Source organism: Brachyistius frenatus, unplaced genomic scaffold (genome assembly GCF_029030835.1).
Source record: "Brachyistius frenatus isolate BFR_SWC_R1_liver_20210118 unplaced genomic scaffold, ASM2903083v1 Contig_18, whole genome shotgun sequence".
NCBI lineage: Eukaryota > Metazoa > Chordata > Actinopteri > Embiotocidae > Brachyistius > Brachyistius frenatus.
In genome coordinates, this window is record NW_027210617.1 from 3,480,909 (window position 1) to 3,499,072 (window position 18,164).

General features: G+C 41.3%; 1 protein-coding gene across 12 annotated transcripts in view; it reads right to left on the reverse strand.

Moving 5' to 3' along the window:
- The window catches only part of celf5a (cugbp, Elav-like family member 5a), a 190,004-nt gene that overhangs the window by 24,420 nt on the left and 147,420 nt on the right, over nucleotides 1-18,164 (reverse strand). For 8 of the 12 annotated variants that reach the window (XM_069694910.1, XM_069694915.1, XM_069694912.1 and 5 more), the window contains exons 4-6: nucleotides 14,197-14,325; nucleotides 9,708-9,787; nucleotides 1,132-1,278 (exon numbers count right to left, since the gene is read on the reverse strand). In XM_069694910.1, the coding sequence (XP_069551011.1) occupies nucleotides 1,132-1,278; nucleotides 9,708-9,787; nucleotides 14,197-14,325 (356 nt within the window). The remainder of the gene's footprint in view (nucleotides 1-1,131; nucleotides 1,279-9,707; nucleotides 9,788-14,196; nucleotides 14,326-18,164) is intronic. The other 4 variants (XM_069694916.1, XM_069694913.1, XM_069694914.1 and 1 more) reach the window with 1 other exon arrangement.

Below are 18,164 nucleotides of genomic sequence, written 5' to 3' on the forward strand. Positions count from 1 at the left end.
AGTGGAGGTAAAAAGTCTCTCGAGTGTCTGACTCAAAAAGTTTTCAGTGAAAAGCAGATTTCAGTGAGACATACCTGGTGTTCAAGTGTTTATTTTCAGCAAATTAGCCAAGGTAAAAAAAAAAACCCTGTTTGTGCCATTTGTGATGCGAATCCTCACACATCGCAGTCAAACACTGAGCAGCCCAACATGGATTAAAATCTAAACAAAAGTGACAGATTTGGTATTAATCAGCAAACAGGTGTGTCACATTTTTATGTGATTTTTTTTTTTTTTTTTTTTTTTTTTTTTCAGGTACGATTTTGTAGTTTTTATTGATAAATTTGGAGAAACTGGAGATAATCCAGGTTCAACTTTTGTGCAGTCTTTTGTTGCTTGGTACCTTAAATCACATTGTCCCTGGAGGAGATAAATAGGTGGGTGGAAAAATACAACTACTACTACTACTAAACTGTTAAACATAGTGGATACATCCCATGGCTTCTCAGACACTTCCCTTGGTGAGGTTGGTGGAATAAAGCCATGGATTTAAACCTTCATTAACTGAGTGTTTGGCCACTTGTGAGCAGTGGGGACAAGCCGTAAACATAACACTGACATATTATTACCGTCTAGTTTGGTATGGTAAACTGCTAGCAAATATTAGCTCAGTGTTTGCTTGATAACAGTTAATGCTGCTTTGTATTACGCAAAAATGCGGTTTCTGTTGAGGGCTCTCTGATCATTGATGAGTTAAGACCAAATATTATGGGAAATTCAGAAAATGACATGACTTTAGTGTAATGCAGCCTTTAAAACCAGGAAAATACAACACTTAAACTGTGTCGTGACATTACAATATCCAAAATCTAAGATGATATATAGTCTCATATCGCATTAGAATAAAACTTATAGCAGCTTTAAAAACTCTACAGAACTAGATTAATTAGAAGCATGCCAACACCCACATTGTTTAGTTGTTAGAGAGTGAAGAAGAAAAAAAAGTCTTTAACCCATTGCAGTTATATTCATGCATGTGTCCACTACCTAGTTTACGTAAAAGCCATTAGGTATGTTCATACAGTAAATGTAGCAGGAGCTTAATGTCCATTTGAATTCCACTGTGCGCTACATATGCCTTTGCCAACTCACCGCATGTGCGTAAGAGCTGTAGGTGCTGAAGGGAAGGGCGATGGCTGGGTTAAAGATGCCAAACTGCCCAACCATCTGCTGCATACGTCTGATGGTGCGCTCCTTGTCTGTGTCGGCAAACTTGACCACCAAGCTTGAGGAAGCACCCTGAGGGGGATAAAGGGAACAAAGAAAGTCAGAGGGGAGAGATCGTGGACGCTTAAACCTGCTGTACGGCAAGCACCTGTCACACCAGCACTTAGTCAGTCAACAGAGAAACTTAGTGCGTACCTCCAAAATGATTTGATATAATTTGCATATATGACTAATATGATTAACTTAATTTTTAGAGAAAGATGGTGAAGCAAGCCTTAAGAAGTCCAACACAAATGGCTGAAAAATGTTATTGGTTATTATTTCTGATTTCATCGTGCCATGTTCATTAGCAGCAACAACTGCTGTTAACATCAATACCTAGTGAGCTCCTCTAATTGCATGTCAGAGATTTTTTTCTGTCTTTTTTCGGTGGTGTTGAACGCGGCATTCTCGATGCAACATCATTACACATTTGTATTTCTGCTGAGAATCGTTCGTCCTTATTTTGTGGCTGGCATACATAAACATGAAGCTAACAGAGGTATGTGAAGAATACAACCCATCTACTTATTGAGTGAACAGCCTTGTAGGCAGATGTGCAGACAGGAAGCCTCCGCTCTTTCAGTCAGTGGAACATATATACAAAGTCACTGGAGGCAAAGCAGCCCCACTGTGTGTGGATAGCATAAATAGTTTACATTTTTCCCTCTGGTATAATATATATATATATGTAACCTCACAACTACTTCCTATAGTTGAGGTCAAAAGATGTGCAATGCACAGTGATTTGAAAATAAGAGCTACAACAGGCGGTTCCTTTTGACCTTGGTGAAAAGCTTTCTTCAAAGAAAATGTTTCTTTTTAGAGCAATTTCCCTCATCCTGTCCTCTTCCTTTTTCCAGCCCCCTCGTCTTCTCTGAGGCTCCGGCTACTCTATCCCCTTATCAACACTATTACCTCCTTTTGCAACCCAATAATGAGAGCAGCAGGTGTGTCTGCCACACACCCTTCATTAAGAATCTTCAAATGATTTAGCGCTACAGTTGACCTTTGGTGCGCTCCGCCTTTCCTTCCCTCCGCGCCCCCAAACCGGCCAATCGATCCACATAAAAGGCCGAAATATTACTCTGATCTGACAGTGTAGAAAGGTTGTGTGTCAGTCACGATAAGAGGCCCCCCCCTGAAATTGACGCAAGATTGTCAATAACAGCGGGGACTGGTGAGGAGCCTAGATTGAGGGTTGGGGGTGTTAATGGTTTTTAAAGGGACATTTCTGGGTGAAATATGGAAACAGATGTGCCGAAGCACACACATGCAGCTGTAAACGGCATCTGTAATGATAGATTGTTATTATTATTACATAATACATTACAGTTTGTATTTTCCTTTTGCCCCTTTTCCCTCACTGAGGTCTCCTGCTGATAAAGATATCTACAGACAGCAAAAGATGTTTGAAGACAGGCATTGGACCTTTCGACTGTAGCATATGGATTTTATGCTCTCTCCTTCCCCCTTTTCTCCCCACTTTTCTCGATATTCCCCCAAGTCCTCTCCTCCAGGCCTGCGCGCTGGTTGAATCACAGGCTTGAAAGACTGTAGGTGAACAGCCAGTCGGTTAGTTTGCTGTCTCAGTAAATGACTGATTGTCTAGTTAGACGAGTGATTGACTGACTGGCAGGCTGGCTGACTAACTGGCCAACAGACTCTTGACTGTCATGCTGGCTGACGACTGGACTCGCTGACCAGTTAAGTGACTAATTGTTATACTGTATGTGCCATCCTGCCGTGTTGGAACAATACTTTTCCTGTTCATTGAGAGGTTTGTATGATTGTCCAATAAACACAAATAAGATAGAACAACACTAAATACAAGGCAGTCTGAGTCTCTTACAAAAATGAATCAAGTCGAGGTTAACTTTGAGACAGCTGCGTGTTTAGGTTTTCTCTGTTATGTCTGTCCAGCTTTTTACTATCTGCATTATTTACCATATTATGATGTTTAAGTGCGCATGGCCAGAATACCCACGAGAATTGTGAGTACATATTGAATATTTAAACTCCCTTTCACAGGTTAAAATAAATAAGCTATAATGGTGTACTGTCTTTGGTAATGAAAGCCGCATGTTGATGCTCTGCTTCTCTATTTTTTGTGGAAAGGCTGAGATTCATAATCTGTGGAGATTGAGTTGGTACTATACAGTCAGCCACTTTTCCAATGAGAACCAGACTGGTGTGTGCCTTCTTGAATAATAGAAACAAGGTTTATTGTGAATTGACCTGTCTGCTTATATAAGCGCCGTGTGCTTTCTTTCATACTCTTGCGTGTATGTTCCACTCACTGCAAAGCTTTTTTTTTTGAGGAGGTCTATACACTGAGATCGCCCTCCCACTGGTTCACCTTAGGACACCTAAATCTCACGGCTTGTCGGCTAAGCATCCATTGCCACATTTGTTTATCTCTGAGGTTTTCCCATTTAGGCCTGTCAGGATATCAGCAAGCAGGATCTCCATTGCCATAAAGAGAGAAGGATGAAGTGTGAATCGAAAGTCTCATTAAATTTTTAAGCTGCCAAGTGTGAGCAGAATCCCCCTGCCGGGCGGCTCCCAGCTACCTGGAGGGCCACTGACGGAACGGGAGTTAAACAGGGAGGATGAAAAGGCACTACAGAGATTTCCAACCAAAAGGAAAGTCTGCCTCTTCATGGTTCCTTCTCATTGCCAAGGAGGGTTGTGCTCGTGTCTGTCCAGGCTGCACACCTTCATGTGAATAAAAGATATGAAGCTTCACACCAAGCTTTAAACATAGGCCTGTGTGTCTTAGTGCACAAATGTTTAAAACAGGACTGGTCCTGTGGGCTGCAGTGGGATATACAGTCATGTGAAAAATACCTCCCATGGAAATTAATGGCTTTAAAAAAAAAAAAAAAACATTTAGTAATATTTATACAAGCAAACATTTGCTTGATACAGGTGACATTTTTGAACACAACCAGAAGGAAAATCTCTCTCTTTTTTTAATATTTTTTTTAAAGCTAATATAAATAGATGTAATATCCCCCTGTATAAATAGTAAGGGCACCCTTAGCCTCAGATGATATCATTACCCCCTTTAGCTGAAATTGCATCCTGTCGGTGTTTTGCATACCAGTCTCCGACATCGATTGCTGAAATGTTTGACTACTCCTCATCCATGTAAAATTCCTTCAGCTGCCAGATATTTGAGGCTTTTCTAGCATCTAATGTTTGTTTTAACTCCCTCACAACAGTTACAAAGGATTCAAATCTGATACTGGATTTTTTTTGGGGGGTTAGATGCCAATAGTGATATTAGGGGGTAAAACAATATTCTAAATCAATATATCAGACAGAATGTGGTTATTAGACACTTGTAACAAAGATTTGTAATGTAGGCAGGATATTTTAGAGTTTAGCGATAATCCTTATGATCCAAAATGACACCACTGCGTGGAAACGGTGAATTTATCTGGAAATGTAAGAATTATATAATGACCATGAATACAAATTAATTACAAACACCAGGCATCTTTTTCTGCAACACATTCTTGAAAAAAAGTTAATGAGAAAAGACGATTCACGTTAAATTCCTGTGATATTTTAGTGAACAGACATTTTTTTCATCGCTGCCTGTAAAATGAATACTGCGTCTTTTAATCAGAACGTATTGCCGCTGAAGCAGCCCGTTTCTCCTCGACATATGGCATCCATTCACACTGCTCATACTGTAGATTAAAAAAACTGTTTTACATTCAAGAAGTTACGACTTAATATTAAAGATGAATTTGAGCAGAGTGGTCTCCTGAAGAATACGGGTGCGTAGCATGTGCTGCTCATCTGGACACCGTTTGATTTGTTTGTATGTTCAGAGGCCACGGGGAAACACATTTACCTCAGTCACATTCAGAATGGGAAAATCACAAGTTACTGACGCTGCTTGTACAATTATACGCTGCGGTGTGTAACACTTCATTCATGTCATTTGCATGATGCTGTTCTGGTTATTCTAAAAAGGCATTGCTGCCCATTACACCACCCCAGCTACCACAGAAGCATAAATACACATGCTTGTCAAGGTTGGCTCCTAAAATAATGGATGACTGAAATCTGTTAGGTTATTAGAATGTAAATTGCCTGGGTAGAAATAGTGCAGAAAAATGACAGACCTAACTTCAAAATATTAAAGGGGAACATTGTTTAATGAGTAGCAACACAAATATCCACAGTATCATCCATGTGAAAGGCTGACATTAAAATGATTATTATTGTTGTGTGACTTATATGCTACTGTATGTCTGCCTTTTCATTTTATTATAATTTGAGATGGTTGAATATTGATCTTCACACTAAAACAATGAGCCTTATTTAGCATGAAATCCTTGTACTCAGTGTATGTTCTTTGAAGTAAGAGCGATGATTCAGCAGCGTTAGAATCACGTTTAGATGTTTTTTGACCTGTTTTTTTTCTTCTCTTCACTCACCGTCATGTAGCTCCCTCTTCTGAGTAAGCTTTACCTCATTTGTTTTCCTTTTGTTGTGCTCTTATCCTCCCATCATCCTGCTTTAGTGTTTCCATCCCTGTCCTTATGTCAGCTGAAAGTGCCTCAAACACAGCCGACACGCGTACAGAGTGAAAAAAAATTTGCTTCGGCTCTGCGGACCTGACCCACACCCCCCTCGTTTCTGTGTAGTTTTGTCCTGGGACTGACTTCCTACATGGCCCTGCTGAATCCCAGCAATTTGCTCTACAGCTCTAATGTTTAAATGTTTAATTAAGCCACTCATACCCTGAACTGTGTGTGTGTGTGTGTGTGTGTGTGTGTGTGTGTGTGTGTGTGTGTGTGTGTGTGTGTGTGTGTGTGTGTGTGTGTGTGTGCGCGCGCGCATGCTTGAAGGTGCTGATGTATATGAGATGTGGAGGTATTGATGCTTAAATATGATGGGTGAGCGTGTGATGGCAATCGAGCACTAGTGTTACACGTGACCTGCTGATGCACTGTGATTGTTAAACCTGAGCTGTGTTATCATTATTGTTCATACATTAAGTCATAGCTGTGGGTAGATAATTTTTCATCCTGTGCCATTCATAAGTGCCTGACTGGTGTTATCGGACAATATTGACCTTTCACAGATATTTCGGTATCGACGTTTCTGTTGCCTGATATAAAAGCTTTTTTTTAACGGAATAAAATGTAGAAAATATGCTTTAGGTGTTTTACAAATTGTTCTATTTTCAAATTTATATATATAAATATATATTATATTCCCTGTAAAGGTTTTGGAATGTGAAGTGAAGCAGTTAGGCTCTAGTGTCCCTCATAAATGTCAACGGATGAATACTTGGAAGCATTTATACCCATACATAAAGTATATCCACTGACCGCCATTCATACATGCACACATTTGATGCAGATTTTTTTCTTTCCTAGAATACATAAAAAAAAAAAAAGACACCCACTCCCCCTCTACATGAATAACACAAATGTATTCAGCTCAAGTCCTCCGAGCTGGAAAATAAGGTCAGTCAGGGAGCCTCTGACCCTCGTCCGTGGCTGTACGAGCATGTGACAGTGAAACAGTGAGAGGAGTGATATAGAACTAGTGTGTGTGTGTGTGTGTGTGTGTGTGTGTGTGTGTGTGTGTGTGTGTGTGTGTGTGTGTGTGTGTGTGTGTGTGTGTGTGTGTGTGTGTGTGTGTGTGTGTGTGCGTGCTCATGTGTGCTCCTCACTAAGTGCCTCTGTTTGTAGATGTTTATGTATGCACACACATGTATTCATGCGCGGGCGCGTGTGCACACTCATAAACTCGTGAGAAGCCAGTGTTCATGCTTTAGGGGATTGGCAGTACATCTATCAAACTGCTGTAGTTTGTCACAGTTTTAATATTCGGTGCACTTTGATACCTCAGCTGCTTTGGCTGAGCTGTATTTATTGTCAAACATTTTCTCTTAGACCCAGAGCAGTAGGAAGGAGGCAACCCTTCTCTCATTTAACATTCAATAAATGCCCTTTACAAGCTCAGGGGTTATCCTGTATTGTAACCGTCAGTGGTCTTCATGCGTTTTACTTCTTCATTTATAGATTCAATTTTTAATCCACCCTAATATGTGGTAAATGAAAGTATTTTGTTATTCATGGCATGCTTGCACATGTACGAGGAGTGGATCATAAAGTTCTGTCGCTGCTCCTGTTGTGCACGAACAGTGCGCCGCACAGTGACGTGGCTGTAGCAGGGATAGGCTATAACGTTGGTGAGTAAATATTATAACGTTGGTGAGTAAATATTCCAGGTGTTATCACCTGATCAATACCAGCACCTGAGTTACAAAGATTTTTGTGAGCGCTGGTCCGGCACGTATGTGATTTCTATACGCACCTAAAATTGGAGCGGAGAGCGCACAACGTTTGTGACAAATTATTGAAGAACAGAAAGGAGGAGCAGGGAGCCCAAAAACTTTCTTTCAACCACTGTGAGCTGCCGTGACGCTCAAACGCCTCAGTATGTCACAGTAAAACATCAATTTTGACTTGACTTTGACACAAAGTTTGCTGTGCGCTCTCTGCTGGGAGCAGTCTCTGAACTTTCAAATCCACCTTTGTAGGACCTGATGCCGAATTTGGACACTTTCATGGCACTGACCAAATTGGTTTGGCACAATGGAAATGCGCACCTTGTAGATGAAATCACTCTGCTTCAACTTCTTACATTACATTTTATTTCACTCTTTTCAAACTTTTGTTTGGCCAGGAAAGCGTTCAGTGTTCTGTAGTGACTGTTGCTGTCTTTGTGTGCAGCTAACGTTAGCCCACTGATAGCTTGCATGTGAGGGACATCTGTTAATCGCAGCTACTGAAAGCAACCTAGATTAAACTGTACAAACACCTGAAATTTGTACCATAATGTGTGATGTAATTTTCTTTTTCTTAAAATGGATTTGATCAGATTGGTATTTAAAAAGTATTGTTCAAAGTTAAGATATTGGTTCTTGCACCATTATTTACAATTTAAAACGATACCCAGCCTTATGTACAAGACTGCTTTTTTAAGCTGTGACTTACCTACAATCAAAATGCCTCAAAATGAGCACACAGGATGTACGGTCCATGGGTTATTTTTTCCAGCATCTGATAGACACTTTGCTCTGAACAGCACTGTCCTGCTGAGACATAATAGTCCACCGGTGGTCCGCTAATCTCAGCGAGGCAGGCCCACTGGGCCCTCTCCTCCAGCAGCCACAGGATATGAGATGCTGATCAGATTTCTATAATCAATTTACCAGAGCAGGAGGTATAAATCCTGTCCATTCACTCATTTTCCCTCTGCCCCCTCTCCCTCTCTCCCTCTGACTCTTCCTCCCCTCCCTTCAGCACCCTGCTTATAGTTAGATGAATAATTCAGCAGCCAATGTGGTGAAAGGTGGAGTAAACAAGTCTATTGCCTAATATCCCGAGAGGCTGCCAAAGAGAGACGAGCGAGGGCAAAGAGCTCGCAGAGATAGGGCGATGCAGCAACACAGAAGGAGGGTATCTATGGAGAATGGACATCCAGAGTCTTTTCCTCACGACCTGCAGTCATTTGCACTTAGATTGACTCGGAGGTTGCGCCAAAATGGCACAGCTGGCTTCCAGTGGTTGTCTCTCCTTTCCTCTCTTAAGCCACGCATTGGCAACCATTAATAATGAAATCATAGTGAAACACACCACCTGTGAGATAGGGGTGGGTGAGAGTTCAGGGTCCCTGCCTCTCTGAGATGAGAGTTCCCAAAACCCCCAAAAAAGGAGGATAAAAGCAGAGCATACTTCAGGCTACTCTATAATACAAGACAATACAATACGGACTCTCTGTCCGCTCCCTGAATGTCATGGAGAATAACTATTTAGGTTTGGCGTGCAGAGTAAGGAGCTTTTATTTTGACACGATCAGGTATACGGGGACCGTACCTAAGCACGAGACACATACCAATGAGCAGTACATTTTTATTTATTTATTTATTTTTTTCTAAATGCTCCTAGTAAATCCAATGCAGAGAGAATTCAGAGGACACAGTGTGCTTACATAACGAGCAAATGTAATCTCACACTGGAGTTATATTCACTGATTATGCAAGCAGAAGTACTGATTGATGACTCACCCAAAATTCAATTATCACTCTAAACAGTTTTATCTGGAAATTAGATTTGGATTTTCTTTTTTTTTTTTTTTTTCTTTTTTATAAGTACCATGTTAATTAAAGAGACACAGGGCTATTGTCGTATCTGTTTTTAAAGATGGGATATTTATGAAGACGGTTGCAGTTTCTGTAAGTCGATTTAAAACCTTGAAGTTTGGCAAAGTTTAAAACGAAGAGTTTTACAGCGTTGAATCACAAGAGGTGGACTGGACTTAACTATTGTGAGTGGCGGGCTGTGTGTACGTGTTGTGCATGCTATGAATGCTGTGTCGTCTCTGTACGTTTTCATATGTGAGGGAGAGAGAGCTGTACTCACGGGCATGGTCTGGCTGCCGTGGAGGGCACTGATTGCAGACTGAGCCTCAGTATGTGTGGAGAACTTAACAAAGGCGCAACCTGGAAGAGAGAACAGATGCACACACACACACACACACACACACACACACACACACACACACACACACACACACACACACACACACACACACACACACACACACACACACACACACACACAATATATATATAAATATATATACAGTAAAGGTATTCAATCGAGTGAGTATTTAAAAGCTTACGGTATATTAATAAAGGATGTTGAATTATATTTGACACCATGGAAATCACTGTGCAGTGAGAGGCTCTCGCTGCACAGCAAGCTGCTCCACTCCAGGCATTAGGCAGGCAGACAAGCAGGCAGACAAGCAGGCAGAAGCTGCGGGCTAAAGATTGCACTGATGAAGCAGAAAAGCATGCTATTTAGCACCACATGCCTGTCTGTGCATATTAAATACGCACTAAACTGGCTAAACTCGAATAGAAAAACCATCTGAGAACTCGGCGCAATTTAACGTTTGTGCAGCAGGATGTTCTGATCAATATTTGTGAATATGAAGAAGAAGAAACCACAGAAGCAACGCTCTTTGCTGTAATGCACTGATGGAATATTGTGAGGACAATTTGAAGGCAAGTTTGAGTCTTTTGTGGATACAGAGTAAATCCACTGACACTATTATTCAATTAAACTGAAGTATGCCACCATAACTTGAAAAATGTTCTACAAATATATTTAAAGATGTACATTTTACCACTATAATGTTATAATTTTCCCTAGGTCCACTCCCAAATTCAAATTTCAATGATTACATAAACAGTAACAGTTGTTCATTTCTAAATATTTACTATATTTTAGGGCTGGACGATATGGACCAAAAGTCATATCCCGATATATATTTTGGCTGAGTAGTGATATACGATATATATCTCGATATTTTCTACGAAGTGGGTTGAATGTTCATTTGTAAGTCAAATCTACACGTGAAATGTCACAAGCACTTTTATTGACACAGACTGTGATCAAAATGAAATGCAAAGGCAGGTTGTCTTCCTAGATAGAACATTTACTGCTGCAAAACATGTAAATGGAACATTACATGACGTAAATAGCCTACATTAAAAGAAACAGGTCTTTCTCTGCGACGCTCCGTCGTTGTTTTCAACATCGAACAGACTGACGTGCTGCAGGAAACGTAGTCTCATTTCCGGTTCACGGCACAGCTGTGTTATTGCTCTCTCAACCCAGTTAATTTCCTCTATTCTTCATTAGTGCGGTTTATTACCGCTGTAAATTTAAACGTGCGCTAGTTGTGCTCAACGCACTCACAGCTCGCTTTGTTTAGTCACTTTCTCGCGGATCTCACAGCTGTTTACAAGCTGTGCAGATCTGTCAGCTACTTTTGCTCAGCAGTTAGCGGCGGCTTCCATCCCGCCGGCTGTCCGGCTCTCTGCTGCTCAGTGCGTTGTATGTTCAGTTATTCTTCTGCCTCCCGGAGTAATAATCCAATATGTAACTAATGGAGTTTGTTTGCTGTGATGAAGGAGAGTCTCAGTGAGTTGAAAGTGCGACTCCGCATCATCAGGAAAAAAAAAAAAAAAAAAAGATTGTTAATTTCGACAGCTCTGAGGAGCCGGTGGCCCCTGCTCTCTGCCAGAATGTATAAGCATTTCGCCTCAGTTCTTCCTTTTGACTTTTGAGAGTAAATCAACTAAATAAATTAGTCTAAATGGCAGGTAGACATTTGTATTTACTTTTGAATAATAAATGCACTTTTGGAACATTTCAATGAAGACAGATAATGATAGATAAAATGGGCTATGACTCAAAACCACAAGTGTAAGAGATAGGAACAGATATGGAGCGCTATCACAATACTTTCTTACCTTCTGACGAGGTTAGTGCCCCCTCTTATCAGACGGCACCATAGATAATACGTAAAAACCTTGATGTATTGCCCAAACCTACAGCACATTTCATACATTTGCTGTCTTTTAGCCAGTTATTTTCCTGGATGTACGGGGCAGAGATCACTTGACAGGGCACATGAGCATTTACAATAAAACAAATGAACACATTCTCAGTGATACATCTGTGCAGACAGTAGGTCTCCGCCCACTGCTCATGCATGCCTCTGGAGTAACTTCATCCGAATTGAAGAGGGCACAAGAAAGGAAAATGAACAAAGACAACATCTACCTCTTTATATGTGAGGACTGACTCTGGGTTTGTTGCAGTGAAGCAGTAGGACGATCCACTGAGCCGCCATGTCCTCTTATAATTATACCCTATTTCACCTAATTTGATTTCATTTGAAGTTTCTTTCTTTTTTTTAAATTATTTAATCTTTCATACTTTATTCTTCTTATCATCTATCCTGCTTGACCCAGCTGCCCTGCCATTCTTCCTGTGTTAATGGGCTTACCCCTGTGGACACCAGCCGATCAAGATGCCCATTCAGCTGTCAAACCACTGCCCCCTATTGCGATATGGATAGAAAAGAGCTCATGATGACCTGAACAAGGACTTTGCTACAGTAGTACAAACTAAATACCACTATAATGAGATATTTAACTATTTATATACTCTACAAGCCTTGAACTACCTGCACGGTTTTTGAAGTAAATCAACGAGGTTTGTTAATATTGAAATGGTGCCCCAGCTATAGTGGCATAAAACATTTAAACATACAGGGGTTATAGTTTTGCACATGATCCTCTTCAAATAGGATTTTTTGATGACTAAGTGCAAAATATATTTGTTTGGCCAGTGGTTTATAGGGATGTTTTATTTGGTTGTCTTATATAGTCAATATATTATAGAACATATTAATTAAATGATTTGCACACCAACTAACACAGACATCCATTAACAGACAAAGATGAAAATGAGAGTAATGTTTGAAGCATAATGTTCTGAGTGTTTCAGTCCAGACGGTTGAATTAGATAGAGCACAGATATTACAGAGCCTCAAAGAATAATGCAACTTCTCTCGGCTGTCCCCATCCTCACAGTGGGGACACTTGAATTGTTTTGACATCCATATTTCTCGCCTCCTCCTCCAAACCACTGCAGAGTCAGAACGCTCTGGCTTCAGACCCCCTTAGATATAATTCCACAACAATTTCCATAAGCGCTGGCCGGGGAATAGGCTTTAGAGACATGAAAAACCACTAGTCCCTTTGCTCTTTGCTGCATGTCGGAGGGAATTGATGTCTCCAAAAGTTTGGGCTATCTTAAAAAGGCCTGCAAGATATCAACGGTACAGTTACAGTAGAGGCCAGCAGTACATCCAGGGGAAAGAGAAAAATTCTTCAGATTAAAAACCAGGACAGTGACAGAATCATGGTTTCTTAATGTAGGACGATGTCATTTTAAAAAAAATATTCTGGGGAATTGTTTGCAATGGCAAAGTCAGCATTTTGCACTTTAAGTTTTTAAATCATTGCTGTATTTGATGGGATTACAGTGTTCAGATTTTGATCATAGATCTATCTATTTAGGGCCGGGTGTCTTTTCAGCACTGGTACCGATACCTTGATTTTGAACCTGAATGATACTTTTTGGATACCAATTTTAAAATGATCATTTTATCTAAATTCAATTACACATAACAGTACAAATCTTTCGTTTTAATGCTGTTTAGAGGGGGAGAGGAAACACTATAATTTACCGATATCCCCCTAAACATGGACGGTATTGCTATATGGTACAATTTACAGATGTAGTATAGATGCTAGCTAGCCGGCTGGGCACAGAGAAGTCTCCAGCTACTGCAGCGCATCTCAGATGGGTATGTGGCCATACATTTGTTTATAAATAGTGAAATAAGGTGTTCTAATGTAAAATTGACTTAAAGTAAAGTGATTTGTATCTACTTGGGCAGGCCCACCCATGTCTGTGTATAAATGCTGGGGCTCACTGACACTGATGAGATTTATTTATATTAGATAGTACCAAAGCACTTTGGTCAGTGCCATACAAATTTTGAAGTCTGGTACCCGGCCCGCCATTTGTCCAAAGATGTTCCTGTCTGTCTTAAAATCAACAACTCAGTATATCCATTCTTATATTTATATATTACATGGTACAAGGTTTTTAAACTATTATACTTTGAAGGTTCAATGACGCAAAAATTACAATAACCCTACAAACCAAACCAAAAGGACAAAGCCAAACCAACTAATTATCTACTTAGCGCCTCTGATGGTTCCTAACTGTTAACGTCAGATATCAATCAAGCAGTATTTTATACAGCAGTCTAATTTTGCTGTCACTGCCAGTAGCGATGTCGCACATCAAACAGCATAGCGTTCAAATACTTGTAATTATGTGAACATGCTGCTTGACCTACATCCGATGCAAATGTCACACATATTTTACCCAGCCCTGCTGACGTAGACACTCAGACGGACTGTCACCTCCTTGTCAGTGACCTAAATAATGCAGACAGCTGCGTCATGGCTCCTACCTTTGCTGTTTCCGTCAGGACCTCTTAGGACCGTGCACTCCTCGATGACTCCGTAGGGTTCGAAGAGGCGGTAAACATCCTCCTCGGTCTGTTGTTTGTTCAGCATCCCAACAAACAACTTCCTGTCTTCTGGAACAAAAACAAAATAGAGACAAAAGGTTACATTATAACTTTGACCTCAATTATGAAACCAATTTGAGAACGTACAACAGTAAAATACATCATCACTGTTGGTGAAGCAGCAGTTTAAAAAAGAAGTGTCTTTCCCCCCCACACAAAAACAAACACAGATATATATATATATACGTTCACAGAGCCTCGGTACAGTAGAGTAACTGTCGAGGTTATTTAGTGCTGGTTGGGCTCGAGTCGCATTGTATTATCTCTTTCCCAGGACTGATCATTTTAAATCTGCAGTATAAGTGGGTTTGGTCCCGTATGGGGCACATATACTGTAGCTGCTGGGGGGTAAGTGAGTGGTCAGGGGGCTGGAGAGAAGAGAGAGAAAATAAATGGCAGACTAATGAAGAGGTTTCTCTCTTGCACACACAGGCACAGAGACCCAAGACAATGAGCAAGTCTTTGGTCCTTTTTAAAGCACGGGGGGGGGCTCCAGGCAGCTCCAGCCACCTACACACCACACTGTAGAGGCTGCAAACTCAAACTCCCTCTCTTTTACTCTCCCCTCTCTTTATTCATCCATCTCTCTCTTTCCTTTTTCTCTCTCGCTGATTCTCCATTCCCCCCCTCATTCTTTTTCAACTGCCCACCCTCTCTCCCCTCTCTCTCTTCCTCTCTTTATCTCTCTCTTACTCTACTAATTGCTGCTGATCCAGTGTTTTTTTGTGTAGCCAGAGAAATATTTGTGTGCTCTTCAGTTGAACAATGGCGTGTCTCTCCAGTGAGCAAACGAAGGCTGGGAGACATGCCATGAATAACGCTGACTTTTCAATAGATAGCCTGTATGCTACTGAGTCCTGTTAAATGCTGTGGGATCTGATCTTTACCTTGACCTGACACACTGTGTTTACTGATGTACTCTGGCCTTATGATTAATGCTACAGTGCAGCGTGTTTCTGCTGGCAGCAGAAGCACTAAAACCTTCCCTTTATACAGATTGTTTCTCCAACTCTGACCCGTGAAGTCACAGCAGGGAGGCTGAGTGAGAGACAGGACTATGGACCTGCTGCTGTGAAGAGGTTGAGAGCGGCATAAATCGCTGCCAGAGGTATTTTCCCAAGTGTCACGCTGACCTGTGACGAGTACCGAGTGTGCCGTGTTGTCGTCGTTCCCCGACCCAAACACAAGCCGATACCGGCATTTCAGCACCGGGCACGGCAGAGAGTGTATGTGGCGCCCAGCTAAGGTTTCAGCACTCGGCACCGCCAATGATGCACCTTTAAAATAATCACCCGTGTCAGAGCATTGTCTAGGGAGGGGCGTCCATGGTGCTGGCTCCTTATTGCAAGTGGCAGGATCAGAGGCTATGTATCAAAATGGAAGTGATGCAATGTGACATCTGTCAGGGTGGATTGGAGAGCATTTATCTGCAAAAAAAGGAAAGCCCTGAACTGGAAAATGAAAGGCCAAGATGGTCCTTCCTTTTGCTGGAGGGAGAATATAAATTCTGAGGTTGGATCGGGGAGATGAGTCAAGGGTGGGGGGGTTGGGGGTGGGGCCGGACTGCACAAATCTCCCTGAATGCTGCCAGACCACATCTCCCATACAGTTGTGTATACAGTTCTTCCTGCCCCTGCTTTGGTTATAACTTCCCTGTTTATTGTGGATAATGGGGGTCTGACAAGTAGTGAATTAACGTATGACCTTTATCAATTTCATAGGAGCTGCAGTGTGGCGATCACACTGTTAACAGCGTACATGTGGCACGTCTTAAAATACGGCCCTGCATCCATCCTGAAGATGGCCTACTGGCACGTCACCTCCAGCTGAATGGAATAATATTTATAGGACTTCAAGTATAAAAGGATCATTCGCGACTATATATCACACACCTGTGTAATATCGGTTCACAGCGAGCGACACAAAAGCCTTACGCATTGTAGTCATGTTCAGTGTGCGGTCTCTTTGCGTTATGCCTGTGAGAAGTGCTAATCTGAAACCCATGCAGGAGGTGACTGCGATGTACCAAGGTTGTGACATTATATGGATTTTATTTTTACAGCATTTAAGTTCTTCATCTGCGGCTGAGGGAGAGGTGGAGCAAACGTTGTGGAACGTAAATGTGCTTTGAAAACAAGCCAACAACGCATGAAAACAGATCATCTACCGAGATCTGTTCCACCGTCTAGGATTCTGCTCCGGCTGCTCTCAACTAAAATGCTCCCTTGGGAACGCAGGTCTTGTGTTCGCCGCCAATAGAAACATTATCTCATTTATCTACAACAGTGGAGTACAGGCAGCGTGCGAACACTCACAAACAGTGCGCAAGACACCTACAGTCATTGACACATATCTGACAGGGGAGGGGGGGAAAAAAAAGGAGCGAACGAGGGACAAAGAGAGAGCGAGAAGAAATGAGGATAGTCTCGCATACTCTGATACAGAGGATTAGAGACGACAGATCTCCCACCATGATGACACACATACTATACATATAAGTGTATGTCCCACTGGTAACCACAGTATATTGTCTTTTTTCACCTTTGCCCAAGTGAGTACTGCTAACTGCTGTTGTTACCAACTTCAGTCCACCAACCGCAGCTACACAACCCTCCCAGCGCCCCAGCCTTCGTTATTTTATTTGTATGTGATGCTGCTACTAATTAAGCTGCTGCTAGCTGCAACAGTAGTTGCTGCTAATTGCTGACATAGTGGCCACTGCTGCATTACAAGCGGCAACGCACCACAAATAATCTTTGCGATTCCACTGCAATGCAAAGCTGGATGTACGTGATGCACGTCTGCACGGAAGAGAACAAAAAAAACCAAAGATGTCTTTTGTTTTGGTTCCATCATCAGCCGTTTTACACTGATTCCAAAATCTGGATATTTACCTTAACATATCTTCACTGCATAGCAAACTCAATATTCAGATAACACATTCTTGACCTGCAATTTGTCCTCAAGTCACTTTTTGGTTTTTCTTTCTGTAAAACAGAATTTTTCCTTTCTCATAGGTTGCTACTTTGAACAGGAGCATTAAGCCAAAGTCATGACATGATGACTATTTCTGGCTGGTTAATGTTTTTTTGTTTATTTTATACCATCGATTTCACGCATAAGGCGCGTAGTCGTAAAAAGAAATTCAGTACGGTTACCTTAACTTTGATACCGGTCCCTTGAACGATACTTCTTTTGTTACCAAATTGACAAAATCCATTAAAACAAAAAGAAAATTACATTATGGTACAGATCTTTTGTATTCATGCAGATTAGAGCGGGGGGAGTGTAACCTGCTGTTTTTTTTTCCTACCTACAATTGACAGATGTCCCCAAAACACCTCATGTAGTTGACGTCACATTTTACAGATGTTACCTAAATACTTCACACGCAGGCCATCGGTAAACGTAAGCTAGGCGGCAGTGCATGCAACTCGGACAGGTACGTGGCCAAAAAATTTGGGGAAAAAAGTGAAAGAAGGCGCTCGAAAGTACGGTTTACCCCAGTTGATTTTATCACTCGGTATAGACTTGGCATGAAATCTGGTATTAAATGACAAGGCATTTTTAGTTGTAGATCGTGCCAAAGCAATTCAGTTGGTGCCCAGCCCTTCACACACGACAATGAAATATTCTGCAATGTGAAAAAGTTAAAATAAAGTTGTATTCTTACATCACAAACCAGCTTAGTCAACATGAATATTATCCGAAAGGAGAACAGCTGGGTCCTGTAGTATTTCAAATAAATTATCCTCACCTCAACATTTCAGGGGTCCAATTATCACCAAAAAGTTCACTGTGAAAACTGTGCAGCATGCTGGCATGAAGATGCACTTACAGCTCACTGT